At 43.3% G+C, this 15,198-nt stretch overlaps 1 protein-coding gene across 3 annotated transcripts in view; it reads right to left on the bottom strand.

The window, feature by feature from the left end:
* Positions 1–15,198, bottom strand: part of cux2b (cut-like homeobox 2b) — a 98,085-nt gene that overhangs the window by 81,881 nt on the left and 1,006 nt on the right. Inside the window, exon 1 of one of the 3 annotated variants that reach the window (XM_085293522.1) lies at positions 14,969–15,198. This exon is cut by the window's right edge and continues 489 nt beyond it. The exons of the other annotated variants lie outside the window; for them this stretch is intronic. Within the exon in view, the coding sequence (XP_085149648.1) occupies positions 14,969–14,977 (9 nt within the window). The 5' untranslated portion in view covers positions 14,978–15,198. The remainder of the gene's footprint in view (positions 1–14,968) is intronic. 3 annotated transcript variants of the gene reach the window in all.

Raw genomic sequence — 15,198 nt, 5'->3', positions numbered from 1 at the left:
CCCAACAATGGCAGATTAGTGAAGCCCTTCTCTTGTTGCAGCAGAGGTTAATATAAAGTGACAGGGCTAAGTCCGCTCCGATTAAGTATGCTGAGAGATATTACGGCAGTTTGTTACATCAGATCGTTATTGGATTAAACAGCATGCACAACAATGAAAGTTTAATTTTAATTTTCAGCAGGAATATAAAATAGGCTCTAAGAGCGCTCCTGTCAGAACAAAGGCAGTATTACAATACCTTCTTGTTTTTGCCCCCCCCGCCTCCCTGTTTGCCATTTCTGGAGTGGCAGACATGAGAAAATATGATGGTAAGTGAGGATGTCAACCTTTAGGGGGTTTTTTCCTCCCAGAAGTTAATGCATTATTTATAAACCAACAAAATTCAAATGCACTTCACAAACCAGGAAAAAAAACATAAGGGAATACAGCAGGTATCAGAAATAGTATGAGTAATATAATTCTCATAATCTTCCTTACTGTTTATTGGTCGGGTCATCTACTGCTGTGCTGCTTGCAGCGATAGCCCAGTTGGCCAATGCATTGTTAGCTCTGCAAGAGGTCACTGCACCTGACCAATAAGCTGTTATTAATCCTCACAGAGTCATCCATTAGGCATCCAATTTTTATGACCCTCTTTTTTTATTAGATGTGCTATCAGCTGTCCATACCTGACAGAATTATTGACTTCCTCATCTTCCTTTTCCCAGAAGATGTTGGGTCAGGTAGACTGAACCTGAAGCCAGGGTAGCAGGTAGTGTGGGGCTGAATCTGGCAGTCTCCTGGGGTGTTCCCCCACTGTCCCGTTACCACCGATAAATCTCTGTGCTTTACGATTAGGTACATAAAATGAGTCATAGATCTGAACGGTAAATAAGAGCTTGTCAGTGGGGCTGACGCCAAGCCCAGCTCCTCCCCCACTTCCTCCTCTGCCAGATAGTCCCTCTGTACCCCAGCCATCAGACTGCTGCTATTGAGCTGGGGCTAAAAAGGCTCCAATAAATAAGCCTGATATTTCCCTCTGGACTTCTACGGTGCCACCCTGAAGCATGCTTGCATACACTGAACAAACAAACAAAACAAAAAAAATAAAGTTCCCGCATCAGAAACTGGACTGCCTGGACAATAACAAAGGTTTATTTCTTGTTTTTCAAATTCAGAAAAGTATTGAAAAATATTAAGTACTCTTTGCCTGTAATTACTCCTCTCAGATAGAAAAGGAAGTCAATGGATCAATCCATCTCAAGTATATTCAAACTGTATGCTGGACTCCGAGACACTGATGTCTTTTAATGGACCTTCAATCCATACTTGCAATTAAGCATGCAAAATCTCCCATTAAGTAACTCCATTTACAGTGTATTTACTCTAGAGCTGTTTGGGTTTTTTCCTAGAGTGTCTTCCACGAGGCTGAGAGAGCAGCAGCGAGATGACCTGAGGGAGGCCTGATGGTCTCAAAATGCACTCGCACAAAGACGGACACTTCCTCTGCAGCGCCAGCTAATCATTGTTGCCGATTTCGTTTACACTGTTCCAAAACGACTCCCTGAATGACCACCTTCGCATATTAAACAGACAAACAGACAATAGGGACAGACTGTTAGAGGACATGAGAGCAGCTAAACACCAGCAATGTCATGACAGTCTGGGGAGAGGCAGACTCATAATGCTGTATGTACAAATGGGAATCTACCGGGTGATTGATAGCATATTAAACAGAATTGTGTTACTGCCTATCCACTGCACATTTTGACAAGGCACCTGCAAAACTGTTTTCAACATACATCAGCACCTATTCAGCATAACTGCATATAAAGTGCACTACATCTCTCTGTACCAGGGGAAAAAAAGGCTATCAGTAGAAATAGGTCTAGAGAGGAAAGCAGAGAAAGTGCATGGCTACAGGCATGCAATCAACTAAGAATTCAAAATCTCGCCCAGTTTATACAGTTCTATAATCAGAGAGCAAAGAAGGAAAACAACGCCATTGGCGGCGCACCAAAGAGATTCAAAACATTTTCATTAGTGAGCAAAAAATAAGTACTTCTTACAGAGAGCATTGCTTCTTTTTGCATAAGTTTGATGTTTAAGAGGGAAGATTAGATGGAGGACAGGGGGTTTTATGTCAAGTCTAAGCTCTGCAAGAGCCTTTCTCACTAGTTACACCATCTGATTAGGACTCTTGTTATCCCGAGTGTTTCATCCATCGAATGGAAACTGGAGCATCAAAAATATAAAGCAAAAATAAAGCTGTAACAAGTAACTGTAACCCAAGTTGATTATATCCAGGGCAGGGTAATGTAGAAACGTCAGGTTACTCTTGGTTCTGCTCTCCATTAAAAATATATAAAGTCAGAAACATTTCTACGTAGGGCTGTTCGATATAACGATATATATCGGATGACGATATAAAAACGTCTATCGTTTCATTTTATGCTATTGTTTGTTTCGTGGTGTCGCAAAATAAACTGTTTACGGCAATATTTTCTCATCGTTTTGATGGTTACTGTAGTGGCTATATTAATGTATTAAAGTTCTCTCTTTCTCTTATATTTAATATAACCACACTAAGGATGGACAAGCGCCTGTTTTTATGTGTTGTCATTAGCAACAAGGACGGTAACACCATCGCGTGTCCGCTTATGTTCCACATAAACATTTCACAATAAAGCTCAAGATCCTGTTGAGACTTTTCAAAATAAACTGAATCACGTGAAAGAGCAGATTATTTACAGATGAGAAGTAAAAAAGAGCCGCCAGGTGCTAAAAAATAAAACTTAGACTCAAGCGTTAGAACAGGCTTTTCCCCGCAGCACGCCGTGTAATAAATACTCACAAAGAAAACGGCGGCCTTTACAACTTATGTCTAAAAATGTATCGTTTCATGCATCTGTTAAAACACTCCAGCTACATGACGCGCAGCTGGAAACACTTCCCGCAAGTCGAGCTGCCCGAGATTCACATAATTTACAGAAAATGTTACATTTTTGTGATTTATGTCGTTATTGGGACGATAGAATTCTTATATCGGGGTATGAGATTTTGGTCATATCGCACAGCCCTATTTCTACGCTGACATTAAGGAACAGCCTGGCAATTCAGGGCTGCATGGTGGTGCACAAATATTACGACGCAAGGAAGCATCAGAGCGCTGGTTTTAAGCAACCGTATGTCAATGTGTACTTATACAACTATGTGCCAGTGTTGCATTGCCATAATGCCAACAAGCCACACTAACACCATCTTGGTAATAAGGCAGGCATGTCACCAAGTCATGCCAGTGCCATTTGCCAATATTTTGAATAAGTCAATATGCCATTCGGTGTGTCCTTATGTCATATATCACAGTCAATATGCCAGCAAAGCAGTGGGACCCAGATCCCTGTGGAGGCCAGTGCAATGACAGCAACATCATTACATCATGATATGGTCAATATGTCAAAATGTCATTATGTCACGATATGCTCAATATACAAATATGTAAATAAGCCAAAATGTCATTATGTCAGTACAGCGGTAAGTCATTATGTGAGTGTGATATCATTACGCCAAAGGGTCACTGCAATGATGCCCATGTCATTACACTGTGATACAAATTAGAGGATAATATCATGCCAGCGTATGCCACGTTATGTCAGTATCTCATAATACCACCGATTCGACACGCAATGATGCCAGTATGTTGTGAAACTACTGTGCACGTGGCACAGTGCCATGTTATCATGTAAAAGCAGAAAGATATTTCACCTTCTGTGTCTGTCAATCTGTAAATAGCATTTATATCTGTTTGTATATATGCACAATGCAGTTCTTCTATAGAAAAAAACAACCTGACAAACCTCAATGTCAGCCTTTGTAAATGGAATTTAGTCACTGCTTGCCGAGCTACGTCCTAGGAATCTTACTGTTTTTGTCCAGCCACCCACTCCACTGCTTACTCTACCTACAGTCAGTGTTTAGAACTGTGAAGAGAATATGTTCCCTCTGATTTTAGTCTATTGTCTTTTTATCCTTGTAGCTAGAATTTTCGTCTTTGTTTTGCGTTTTCCTCCCTCTCCCATCACTACCTTCTGTCTTCTTTTGTCCTTCTACGCCACATCACCTGCTCAGTCTTTTAGCTTCTGTGACCATGGATTAGTCTAGAACTTGCACACGGCTGTACATACAAAATCATACTATGCTTATAATTATTTAAACTTTGATTAACTGATTTAATCCAGTCAGCAGAGAACACTATTGATTCGATTAGATATTGCACCATCTGGTCTATTGCATAGTTTGAAAAGAATGTCGTGTGAGCAAATGTATACCTTTCAATATATTTGAAACTTTTTTTATATGCTTGCTTTTGATTTTGACATGTTTGTTAACTTCATGTTTCCAGTACACACTCGGTTATTTAGAGTGCGTTACCGAGCAAGGCTGTGTCAACTTCCTCTCATGAATGCCACACTACCTATTAAAGTTTCAAGAATACAGCATTTATATTTCAAATGTTAATAATAAAAAAAGGCTGGTAATGCTGCAGCCCACTGTAAACATTTTCATTCTCAACATACACGTCTTTGAAGCGATCACACAAATAATATTGGGAGCAAAAATGAGGTGCACTCTGAAGATGATCCCCCCCCATAATTCTGCCTACATATCGAGTCATAACTAGACATCGTCAGCAGTTGCAGAGAGGTTCTGAACATTAAGTTTATGGGCTCCTCATTATTTAACATGTTAGGGTCTCCCCACAGCCCAATGAAATTGTGATGGCAGTATTACAGCTAGTTTGTTGGCTCTTCACTCCTACTCACTACTTAGGCAGATGTAAATGTGTAAGAGATGTCTCTTTGGACAGACCCATGTTTCACACAGGAAAAGATACTAGACTAATCCACCTTTCTGCTCTGATGTGAATTCATATTCGATGTGATCTTCCAAAGAGTCTGATCAGAGAGCACTGGATGTTGGTTGTTGCTGTTGTTACAGGCCTCTGTCTGGACAGGCCCAGGACTGCAGTGGTGCAATGATCTGCCTAAGCCATTTCCTGCCTTCCCATCTACATAGTGTAAAAAACAAACATTCCTGTAAATAAAGACGGCTGTCCAACAACTGTCTTCCCAGCGACAATGCTATTGACCATAGTCAGATGCTCCACTGATTAAAAATTGATCCATTTTGAAAAATCTAATCAACTGAATAGGTTTCCTTCATACGTGGGGTGGGGTTAGGTGCTTTTGTTGAGGGGGTTGCAGAGGGGGGGGGATTGAGCAGCTGCTGACACAGGGAGGGAGACCTGTTATTAACCCGTGCACCTCCATGCAGCCCCGTGCACCCTGATCCCCACTTCACCTCCCCCTGCGCCCCGGGACCAGACAGGGACCAGACGGTCTGAATTATTCAGCAGTCTGAGAGAAGCTCCGGCCACTTGGCCTATTAATGCCTGACAGTAGAGGCTAGTGGCTCTAATGGCCAGCCTGGAGAAGCCCCAGTTCCCAGTGGATGCAAGTAGGCCTGCTAACGCTAGGCTTCAGGGGATGTGAGAGTGAATTCATCAGAGGCCGAGGTCGCGGCAGGTTAATGATGCCGCACGTCTAGACGGACGCTGGACTCACACCCTGCCCAAAAGGCAGCGGGGAATGGGGGTGGGATGCAATAATATTTTTATCTTTGAAGGAGAACCAGCACTGCAATATTAAGTCTTGAGGCTTATTTATGAAGGAGCGGCGTTGTTGACTTTGGCCATGATCCGCAATTGACTTGAGGGTGTCCCTTTAAAAATAACAGAGAACAATGAATATCTCCAATCCCGCTGATATGACTCGGCTTCATGTTATGTTCCGGTAGTCCTCCTGTTATTTAGTGCTAAATGAAAAGGAAGCATGAAGAGTAGCATTTATCACAAATGGATAAAATGTACAGACGTAGCTGAACAACGTTCATAACAGAGAGATCAAACAACTGTCAGCACAACCCAACTCTGATTACTCGCTAACCCTTATCATCATTGCACAAACAATGCCAACAGCTGGAGAGGCCCCTCAACTCTAACACAAAGTCACTCTGTAATCAGGGCATCTCCCCCAGAGAGAAAAGGGGATGACGCTCAGGGTGCGACTCATTTGGGAGCATCTCAGCTGCCATGTGCTCCATCACCGTGGTGATCGTATGCATCCGCTCGATGCCTCGGAAGATGTAAACAAAAAAATAAACGCAGGACCAATGAAAGATATTACCCCCTGGGTGCAGCGTGGAGGATCCAGTCAACAACTGCCGAGTATATGATCCGTGTGGCGTCTACCTGGAGATTCCTAATAGAGGAAGCTCTCAGACAAACAGTAATCATTTTTGCACTCAGTCATCATTCACTGTGAGGACAAACACATTATGAAGTCCAGGCAGAGAGGCAGAGGAAGGTATTCTTATTATCATCCACTAGAGATTTATACACTTCAAGGTTGAGTTCTTTGAGTGAGTGGGCTCGATCAGTCTGATGAAGCGCAATGAGTTTAGCCTTCAGTGGGTACTATATGTACCTGACTGTATGGCCACACAGCAGAAGCTCTTCCCTTATTCAGGATGCCAAGCGCTATTACTGTTGAGGTCAACATCGCTGCCATGATTGTGCCAAACCAAGGGCATCCTGCAGAAGGCTACCGAGGGGACACAGACACACTCCGCGCCCATTTGCACAAATGTAATTTCCCACCATCTCCCCTCACTCAAGGTGACCAAGCACATAACTCAGAGACCCATGTGAGATGATCCTGATGGACTTGTCGCAGCAGAGAATGGCTTGCATTAAAACAATCTTGCCAAAGCATGCAGAAAAAAAGCTTCTTCAAGAAACTGTGAGCGCAAACAGAGGAGCAAAGCAATTATTTTGCTTGGCCAGAGCTAAAAATCATATGCTTATCATACAGAAAGCCTGAATTGCAGTCTAAATATTGGTACTGCATTAATAGTCAATTGGATGATTTCCATAGAGTGTCAAGCGGAGATGAAAGTAATGTAAAGATATAAATTCCTGTGAGGTCTGTGCAGACCTCCTGCAGTGAAGGAGAATGAGAAGACTGTCCACTTCACATGCATGTCCTCTGATTTGTCCCTCCTCCACCACCACCTTAGCCACATTCCAGTTCCTCAGGCATACTGCTCCTCCTGCCGCATACAGCAAAAGCCTGGAGCAATGTTTAGCTAAACCTGCTGGCCTACGTAGGCAGTGAGAGTCCCCAGAGGGCTGAACAATCAGACAATTTCAAGATCATGAAGCATTAAACCAATTCCGGCAGGGTACACTAATTAAACAGCCGAGCCCGGCACAGCCAACCAATCCCCACAGAGCAATTAAATCCATCCCCTCTAAAACACTGTGGAACCTGTCTGGGGAAAACTGCCGAGAAGTGAGAGAGCGAGAAAGAGGGAGAACGATAGAGTGTGGGGGGAGTGAGGGGTAGGAGGAAAATATCATAAAATTCATCTGGAAAAAAAAAGAGGAAAAAAAACTATAGGGGGAATGCAGCAGGAGGCTAACAAGGGAAATTGAAAAAAGCGAGTCTCAATTCACTTCTTTGTTCTTTCCTCTATTTTTTGTCATTAATATTCAAAATGTCTGCCTTTATTCTCAGACGAGGAGGTGTGTGTGCGTGTGGGGGGGGTGACCACATTTAAATTCAAAAATAGTGACCCTGTTGCGATCAAAAGTTGCATATTTAATTAAGATTACAAGGTCTGGAAAGCACTCGTGAGACTGAAGGGAAAGACAGAATAGCCTCAAGGCCTATATTACACACCGGCAGAGCTGCTAACACAGTTGCAAACCCTAATCAATACCCCGATGCTCTCCTCCACGAAAGTAAATGAACAGGTGACAATGGAAGCATGACATCACTGGGCTTTTCAGGGAACAACAAAGCTTGAGAAAGTGAGAGGCAGGAAGCAGCGGAAAGATTGAAAGTGATTTCTGGGTAGCTCCCACACGCCAGAAAAAAAATGCATTTGTTAACCTGTATAATTGCCGATATTAATAACTTGTGATTAAAAAAAGAAAAGAAGGGCACTCTCCTTTCCCAACAATCTTATGGTTAGGTGAAGCAAATTCTCCCACTGTTTACCCATTTCTCCAGAGTGGCTCGGACAAAGTGCAAGTGTATTTTGGCGGTGCTGAAGAGGAGCAGAGAACACCACAGGGGTATGACTCTGGTGGAAGCAAACCAGAGGTGTGGACAGGGAGGCAGACCTGCTCTTTTCTCTCCCCCGACTGAGGCGACATATAAATCAAGAGCCGAGCTTCACGTCTCCACTTCCTGTTCCTCTCCATTAAAAATGATAAACTGTACCTCTTGAAGCCGCTCGCTCGCTTTAGGGTCCCGGTCTGCACCTTCCTGGTGGAAGAAGCGGGCAGAGTGCGCGGCTCAGATTTATTCCATCCCCTCCCATTGTTGGAGATGAATAAGGGAGTAATTAACTGTGTGGGGGTAGCAGCTGCACAAAGACGAGACCGGCTAACACAACAAGCCCGATCCATCTGCTTTTGCTATAACACACCTTTTGTGTTATTTTGATAAATAAGAGCACATCTGCTTAGTAATAACAAATGCTGCTTTAATACTCAAAAGACTGTCTTTCGTGGTTCTTCTCTCTTCCCACTTAAATGAGGACAAATGGGCCTTACAAATCGGTGGCATGCGTAAGACTAGTATTCCTCCAGTCTGGTAAACACACTCTGAGCACTGGCACATAATGAGAGTGGCTGAGATCCCCGAAGACAACCTGGAGAAGGTTAGTGAAGCATTGATCTCATGAGTGCGCGCCGAGCTCAGGGGCACCCTTCACACCACGCAAACCCACGTTACCAGACAACCAGCATCAGAACACAGAAAACCTGGCAGCTGCACATTTGGAGGGTTAAAAAACAAAACAAAAATGTGTTTTTTCTTCCTTCATGAAGGACAAAATGGACAATAGGGGAATAAACTACAGCAACTGAAACCCTCCCAAATACAGCTGAGGCACGTTATTTAGAGAGATGGAGACACAGAGAGAGCGAGAGAGAGAGGGCAACAGGATTCATTGTAAGCCTAGTAAAATGAACAAGAAAGGACTGCTGCTCAATACGTCTGCAGTGGCGTCAGACAGTCAAAACAAATAAAGCCAAGGCCGCGGTGGAGAAACGCAGCTCAATATGGACTTACTGGGCAGGGGACTGGCTGTCAGCAGGGAGAGGACACAGCTTTATACCAATGCCGATGAGCCATTAGCTCTCTCCTCGCGATGCTTCCGCCTGCCTCACTGCGAGCGAAGAAGAGGCTGCCCTACCGCCATGGAGCCATCCTCCAGCACACTAATGTGTCCCTGAAGTTTTGTTAAAGCTGGTTATTTACTCCTGCAAAACAATTGCTCCAGCCTAGGGGCAGCAGTATGAAGAACACACTGCTATGAAAAATCTGGCGTCTCTTGCTATGAAGCACTGTCAACTACCAAGGGGGTGTTCTTGTTGAAACATTGGAAGTACTGTGGGTTTTTTTTATGTTTTTACCCACAATACCACACGAGAGAAAACAACTAATATGCATAACTTCAAGAAGGTAGCAAATTACAACACAGGTAAATGGAAAAAAAATCTTAGTAGTCATTAGCCACAGTAATTTGGGATCAGTGCTATGAAATCATGTGCGAGGTATGTCAATTTCTGTTGCTGTGACTGAAAAGGGTCTACTCACATAACACACACGCACACTCGCATGTGCACACGCACACACTTTCTCACTTACCTCTAGTGGTATCTATTCTTGGAGATAGGGAAGAATCAGAGACTCAAAACCTGAGTGAATAAAAGCAAACCTTTCTTTGGTAGAAAATACTTCCAATAAAAAATCCATTAAAAAAATTACAAATCACTCAGGGAAATATTGTGTTTTCTAAGCCCAACCTTAGACCACCATACCTCCATACTACAGTTCTGCATCACACAGCATTTCAGTCGCTGAGCGCGGCACCTCATAAAATTTGTCACAATCCTCTAAGCGAGGTTGAGGCAAAAAAAAACATCTGGCACAAGTCATTTAACAATAGTGTCATTACATAGTTTGTCCAGCAGAGCAACCTCAGATCCATTATTTAAAACGCTTCTTTACTTTCAGTACTGCAGCTGCCCTCACAAATGACTCCCAGCAAACACGCCTGAAACAGACAAATCATCTCCAAAACTGGTCAAAGTATGGCACCAAAAACACGACCACAGACACACGGATGTGGACGTCTTCACCACGAATAACATGTCCAGCCAGAGAAAGCAAGAAATACCAATCAGATTAAAACAATGAAAAAATTTAATGTGTGTCTTTTTTTTCAGTAAAACTATATATGACTGACAACTAATTTGGTTACTAAATGGTTGTGAACAGCTCTGTGTACACAGACTAGCATTAATGAGCCTGTTTATTTAAACATAGAACTTTTAAGTCATCTATGTCTGTGACTACTTGAAGTCCGGAGCCAGCTAATTATTATTCCATGTTGAAAGTTTCACAAGACTGCAAACATGCAACTGGGATATATGACTTCGTCACATTCACCACAAAGGATTGTGGGCCAGAATAGCCAGGAAGGCACGCTGACTTGCACGCTGGAAAATGCAAAAACAAAAGCATTACATATGACATACTGGGACCAGTGTTAACAATAACCATCATAATGGAAGTAGTACACCTTAACACTGGTTGACACCTGCCATAATACTACTAAAAGTGCAAAAAAAGACACGAGAGAGACTCTACCTGCACCAGAAATTTTTTTTACCCAATTCAATTGCAAACTAATAGACCGACTCCTTCGTAATGCCATTTTAACAGCCAAGATGGGAACTGACTGCAAGTGTTCACAGACCTGGTTCCCATCTTCAAAGCATTTCAAAGACAGAAAAATCACAAGTTCATTGGCTATGGTCGCGATAATTCTGGTTGTGCTGCAGTGTTCAACCACTGTTTTCCCTGTGATTGTAGCATAATTGGAGACTCTAAACTGCTCATAGGTGTGAATGCAGGAGTGAATGTGAGTGTGAATGGATGTCTGTGTCCATGTGTTAGCCCTGCAACACACTGGCAACCTGTCCAGGGACCCTGCCTCTCGCCCTAAGACACACACAGCTGGGATGGGCTCCAGCCCCCCCCAATGACCCTGAAAAAGGATAAGCGGAAGCGAATGGATGGATGGATGGATGGATGGATGGATGGATGGATGGATGGATGGATGGATGGATGGATGGAGCATAAACAGCACATATGAAATATTTTCTGGCATATTGAAAAAAAACTGATGCTACTAACATACATACAGCATGCTAGCATCAGTACTGGAATGGTTTAGACTACAAGAATCATTAATTTCATAGTATCTCTTTTCTTGCTTAAGTGCTGTGAGCAGCGACGCACTCAGTGCTGCCAGTAGTGGCTGGAGGCTTCGCTACCGCATTGCTACTAAACGCTTTCGTACGGATGATGAAATGCGTGATTTCCAAAGGACGGAGATAAACTATGAGGCATAAAATAGTAGAGATAGATTGCAGATGTCATTTTTCTCCTCAAAGCTATAAAGACTGCGAAGGACATCACAATCAACAACACTTTATTTCCGTGGAGGAGCTATTTGAGAACGGTACTATGTTTGTAGCTGGTATTATCCAAACCTTTCATTTTACAGCTTTCAGGACATCTCAAGTTTACATAAACAGTAACATCATCACACCAGGGCTTATCAACCAAGAAAAAGAGAAACAGTCTGCAAACAGGAGCCCAAGCAAGGCAAAAATGATTGGATAGGTATGGAAATCTACTTGAAGGAAGGTCAAAGTGATTAAGCTGACATTAATGACAGGCCTAGTCTTCCTGTGAGAATGCTCACCGTAGCTGTCTCTAAACCCATTTGTCATTCTGCTTCCAACGCTGAAGCATCTGCTTTGAAGTCTCTACCACTAATGCTACACAGAGAGGTTAAACAGCTTAATGCTGAAGTCTGTTTCACTCCTCTCGCTCTCTAATGTTCCTCTCCGTTTTATGTACCGGGGGTTATGGCTCTTGGATTTCACATCTCAATTTGCCCCAGATAGTCGTGTAAAAGCTCCCCTTCTTTCTTATTTGCTTTGTTGTCACTGTCAAAAGGAAGAGAGGGGCAAGCTGAAGGATACCGAGGACCGTGACAGGCATGCCCCACCCATCGATTTACAGAAGTGGGAATAACAAAACCGCGTTAAGAAATGTTTATATGAGAGGCGAGCACAAGTGAGCTGGCTTTTACATTTGCACTTAATCTTGCAAAGATTTGAAAGACAAGTCTTGAAAAATGAGCTAATGAGCACTTTTAGCAGCCACCGTGGAGGTCAGCTTCAAATCCTTTTACATCAATCGCGGTATGTGAATAAAATGATACAGCCATTATGATAAATAAAACAAGATCTGAGGCGCTCTGGACTTACTCTCCACTACAATGAGATTATGGTGACGCATGTGACATTAACAATATCTGCAAACAAATATATGAAAGCATGAATGAAAGGGAGACAGAGACCGATTTTCACAGCCAATTTGAGATTGCAGGGTGTGTGTGTGTGTGTGTGTGTGTGTGTGTGTGTGCGTGCGTGCGTGCGTGCGTGCGTGCGTGCGTGTGTGTGTGTGTGTGTGTGGAGGAGCTACTGGCAAACAGCACACAGAGCAGGCTGGCAGCGGAGGCAGCCAGGCTCACAGGCTGCAAAGCAATTTCACTGTTTGGCAATACTGTTGTCTCTGTGTGTGGATTAGAGCTGACACCAGAGCAACTGAGTCATGCTAAATGTAGTACAATCACAAGCTTTTGTTCCTGATCTAAAACCCCGCTGCCTCTTCGATTCATGCAAGAGACTTTGGAAACAACGCTGAGAAACGGTAACAAATAAGCAGAGTATTATTTCACCATATGAGCACAGCGTTGCGACATTACTAAAAAAAAAAAAAAAAGCTCAACAGAGGGATTACAGTGACTGGTAGTAAAGGCACAGAGCCCAAGTTTGCTGAAGGAAAATCTAATTGGCCTTTTAAGTCTGCTTTGACGATAGCCTTTTCTCCGACTTCTCAAAGGGCAATTAAAGGTAACATTATGTGTGATAACTAAACAAACCGTGACTGTAATCAAGCTGCATTTCCACCTGGTTTCACCACGGCTTCTCATCGCCAGACCATCCAAAAACACTCTCTTACTCCTCAGGTACCACACTGGCCCAGAGTTGCTTCTGAGCCTGGCAGGACCTGGCAGGACAGACCCTGACCCGTCCTTTTCATGCTCGCCCACGGAAATGCCATCTGGCTGGTGTGAATGATTACCACAGCAACGGCCGGGTGACCTGCAGCCAGCAGGAACCAAGGTCACTCCACCTCAGCACTTCGCACTTTCCCTGCCCTCTTTTCATCAGCCTGCAGGTGAATTATTCATCCTGTGCAACTCAAGAGGCACAAATCCACTGCACAAACACTGGAAAAAAAAACAAAAAAAAACGCACACTCGGTTTACTGATATAATAACTTGTAATGAGAAAATAAATGTTCCAGTGTGAACTGTTCAAATAAATAGCTTGCAGTTGTACTCTGCTAGAGCAAAAACTCGGGTTCTATATGGGAATAGATGGCGAAACAGCTGTAATGATTTTACATTACCGGAGCTGCTTTCTGCAGGATAATGTGATCAAATTTGTGGAAAAATATTAAAGGTTTCGGGGTTAAAAAAAAACGAATAGAAGAAGAAAAGATTAATTTTCAACACGGCCACAACTTTCATCACATGCATGCGTGCAATGAGTTTTAACACTCTAATGAGTGAAAGTGAATGTGCACCTATCACAGGTACTAAAATACAAGACAGGTAGCAACATATGGATCTCAGCTTAGTTGCAGTCTAACACACCTGTATTTCTGCCTTTGCACACAATGACCTGTTTCCACCTGATTGGCTTATTGTTTATAATATGCACCACATACTTATAGTTCAAATGCCATCTACCTTCAAGGCATTCACTACTAGAGGTGTTATTTATTAATAAGCTGATAATAAACGTCCTGAAAGGGATTTACTACGTTATAGCAAAAGGTGCCTCATTAACAAGTATGAGTTAACACTTTTCTACAGGTACCATGAATTTAACTTGTACAGCTGGTTATTATAAGCCTTATTATCATCAGTTACCGAATGGGGGCTACCATTTTTTATTATATACCGCCACATTAGTACTCCTGACTGAGGGCATCCTTAAGGGGCACTTTACATTTAGCTCCTCGCCTACTGAGACGCATTTAATAATAATAAATATATATATATATATTGCATGTATACGTCTATCATAAATCTGGTGCCGTGGTGACATGGTGAGAGCCAGCAGGGAGGACGCTGCATGAAGCCGCCAACAACAATAGCTCCCTCGCCCCTCTGGATCCCCAGCCTGGATGTGTGAGAGGTGTCCAGCGGCCGGGAGCTGGAATAACACTCGACCAACCGGAGAGCCACTAAGATCTGATTTCTGCTCCTCGGCAGGCTTTTCCGACAGAGCCGGACTGCCATGCCCCTGTCATCTCTCATGTTACAGAACATCAGTCAAACGGCAGAGACGGTGCCCTTGCGCCGGCCGAGGCTGATTTACAAACATTAGCGGGGAATACAATTACACAGCTTCCCCCGGCCGAGCAGCCCTATGCGGCTTCAGGATGGAGAGAGAGAGGGGGGAGAGGAGAGGAGCAGGGGTGGGGGGCGGAGTGGACACTGAAAACAGCGTTTAGCTTTCCTCAACCTTATTTCAACGTTTGCTTCCAGGACCAGGAGCGAGCTACGAGCCCGTCAGCGCCGTGCTTCATAAATCCAACTTTGAGTTTGAGTGGCTCAAGCTGTAGCCAAAGGCTACGGAGGCTGACATGCTATTTAACGGGACTACATGTTATGGCTGTGATACAAACAAACCGCTCACCTGCCACATTCTCCTCGCTATTAATCACAAACATTTTGGTGCCAGCGACATGACAGTCCAAAAATTTTTTTAAAAATTAAAAGAAAAAGAAAAAGGTCGTCTGTGAACCGCGAATAAACGCTGTGTGAATGTAGCCTAACAGTAGTCTACTGTGTCAATACAGCCCAAACACTAGTCCGCACATTAAATATTTTATCATAATAAAAATGTCCGAGCAAAATAACTAAATT

This window comes from Mchenga conophoros, linkage group LG12 (assembly GCF_057382185.1).
Source record: "Mchenga conophoros isolate Kocher_MC1m ecotype Shallow Benthic linkage group LG12, M_conophoros_male_GT1.1, whole genome shotgun sequence".
Lineage (NCBI taxonomy): Eukaryota > Metazoa > Chordata > Actinopteri > Cichliformes > Cichlidae > Mchenga > Mchenga conophoros.
The sequence above is the reverse complement of the archived record's forward strand: the minus strand, read 5'-3'. Positions and strand labels throughout refer to the sequence as shown.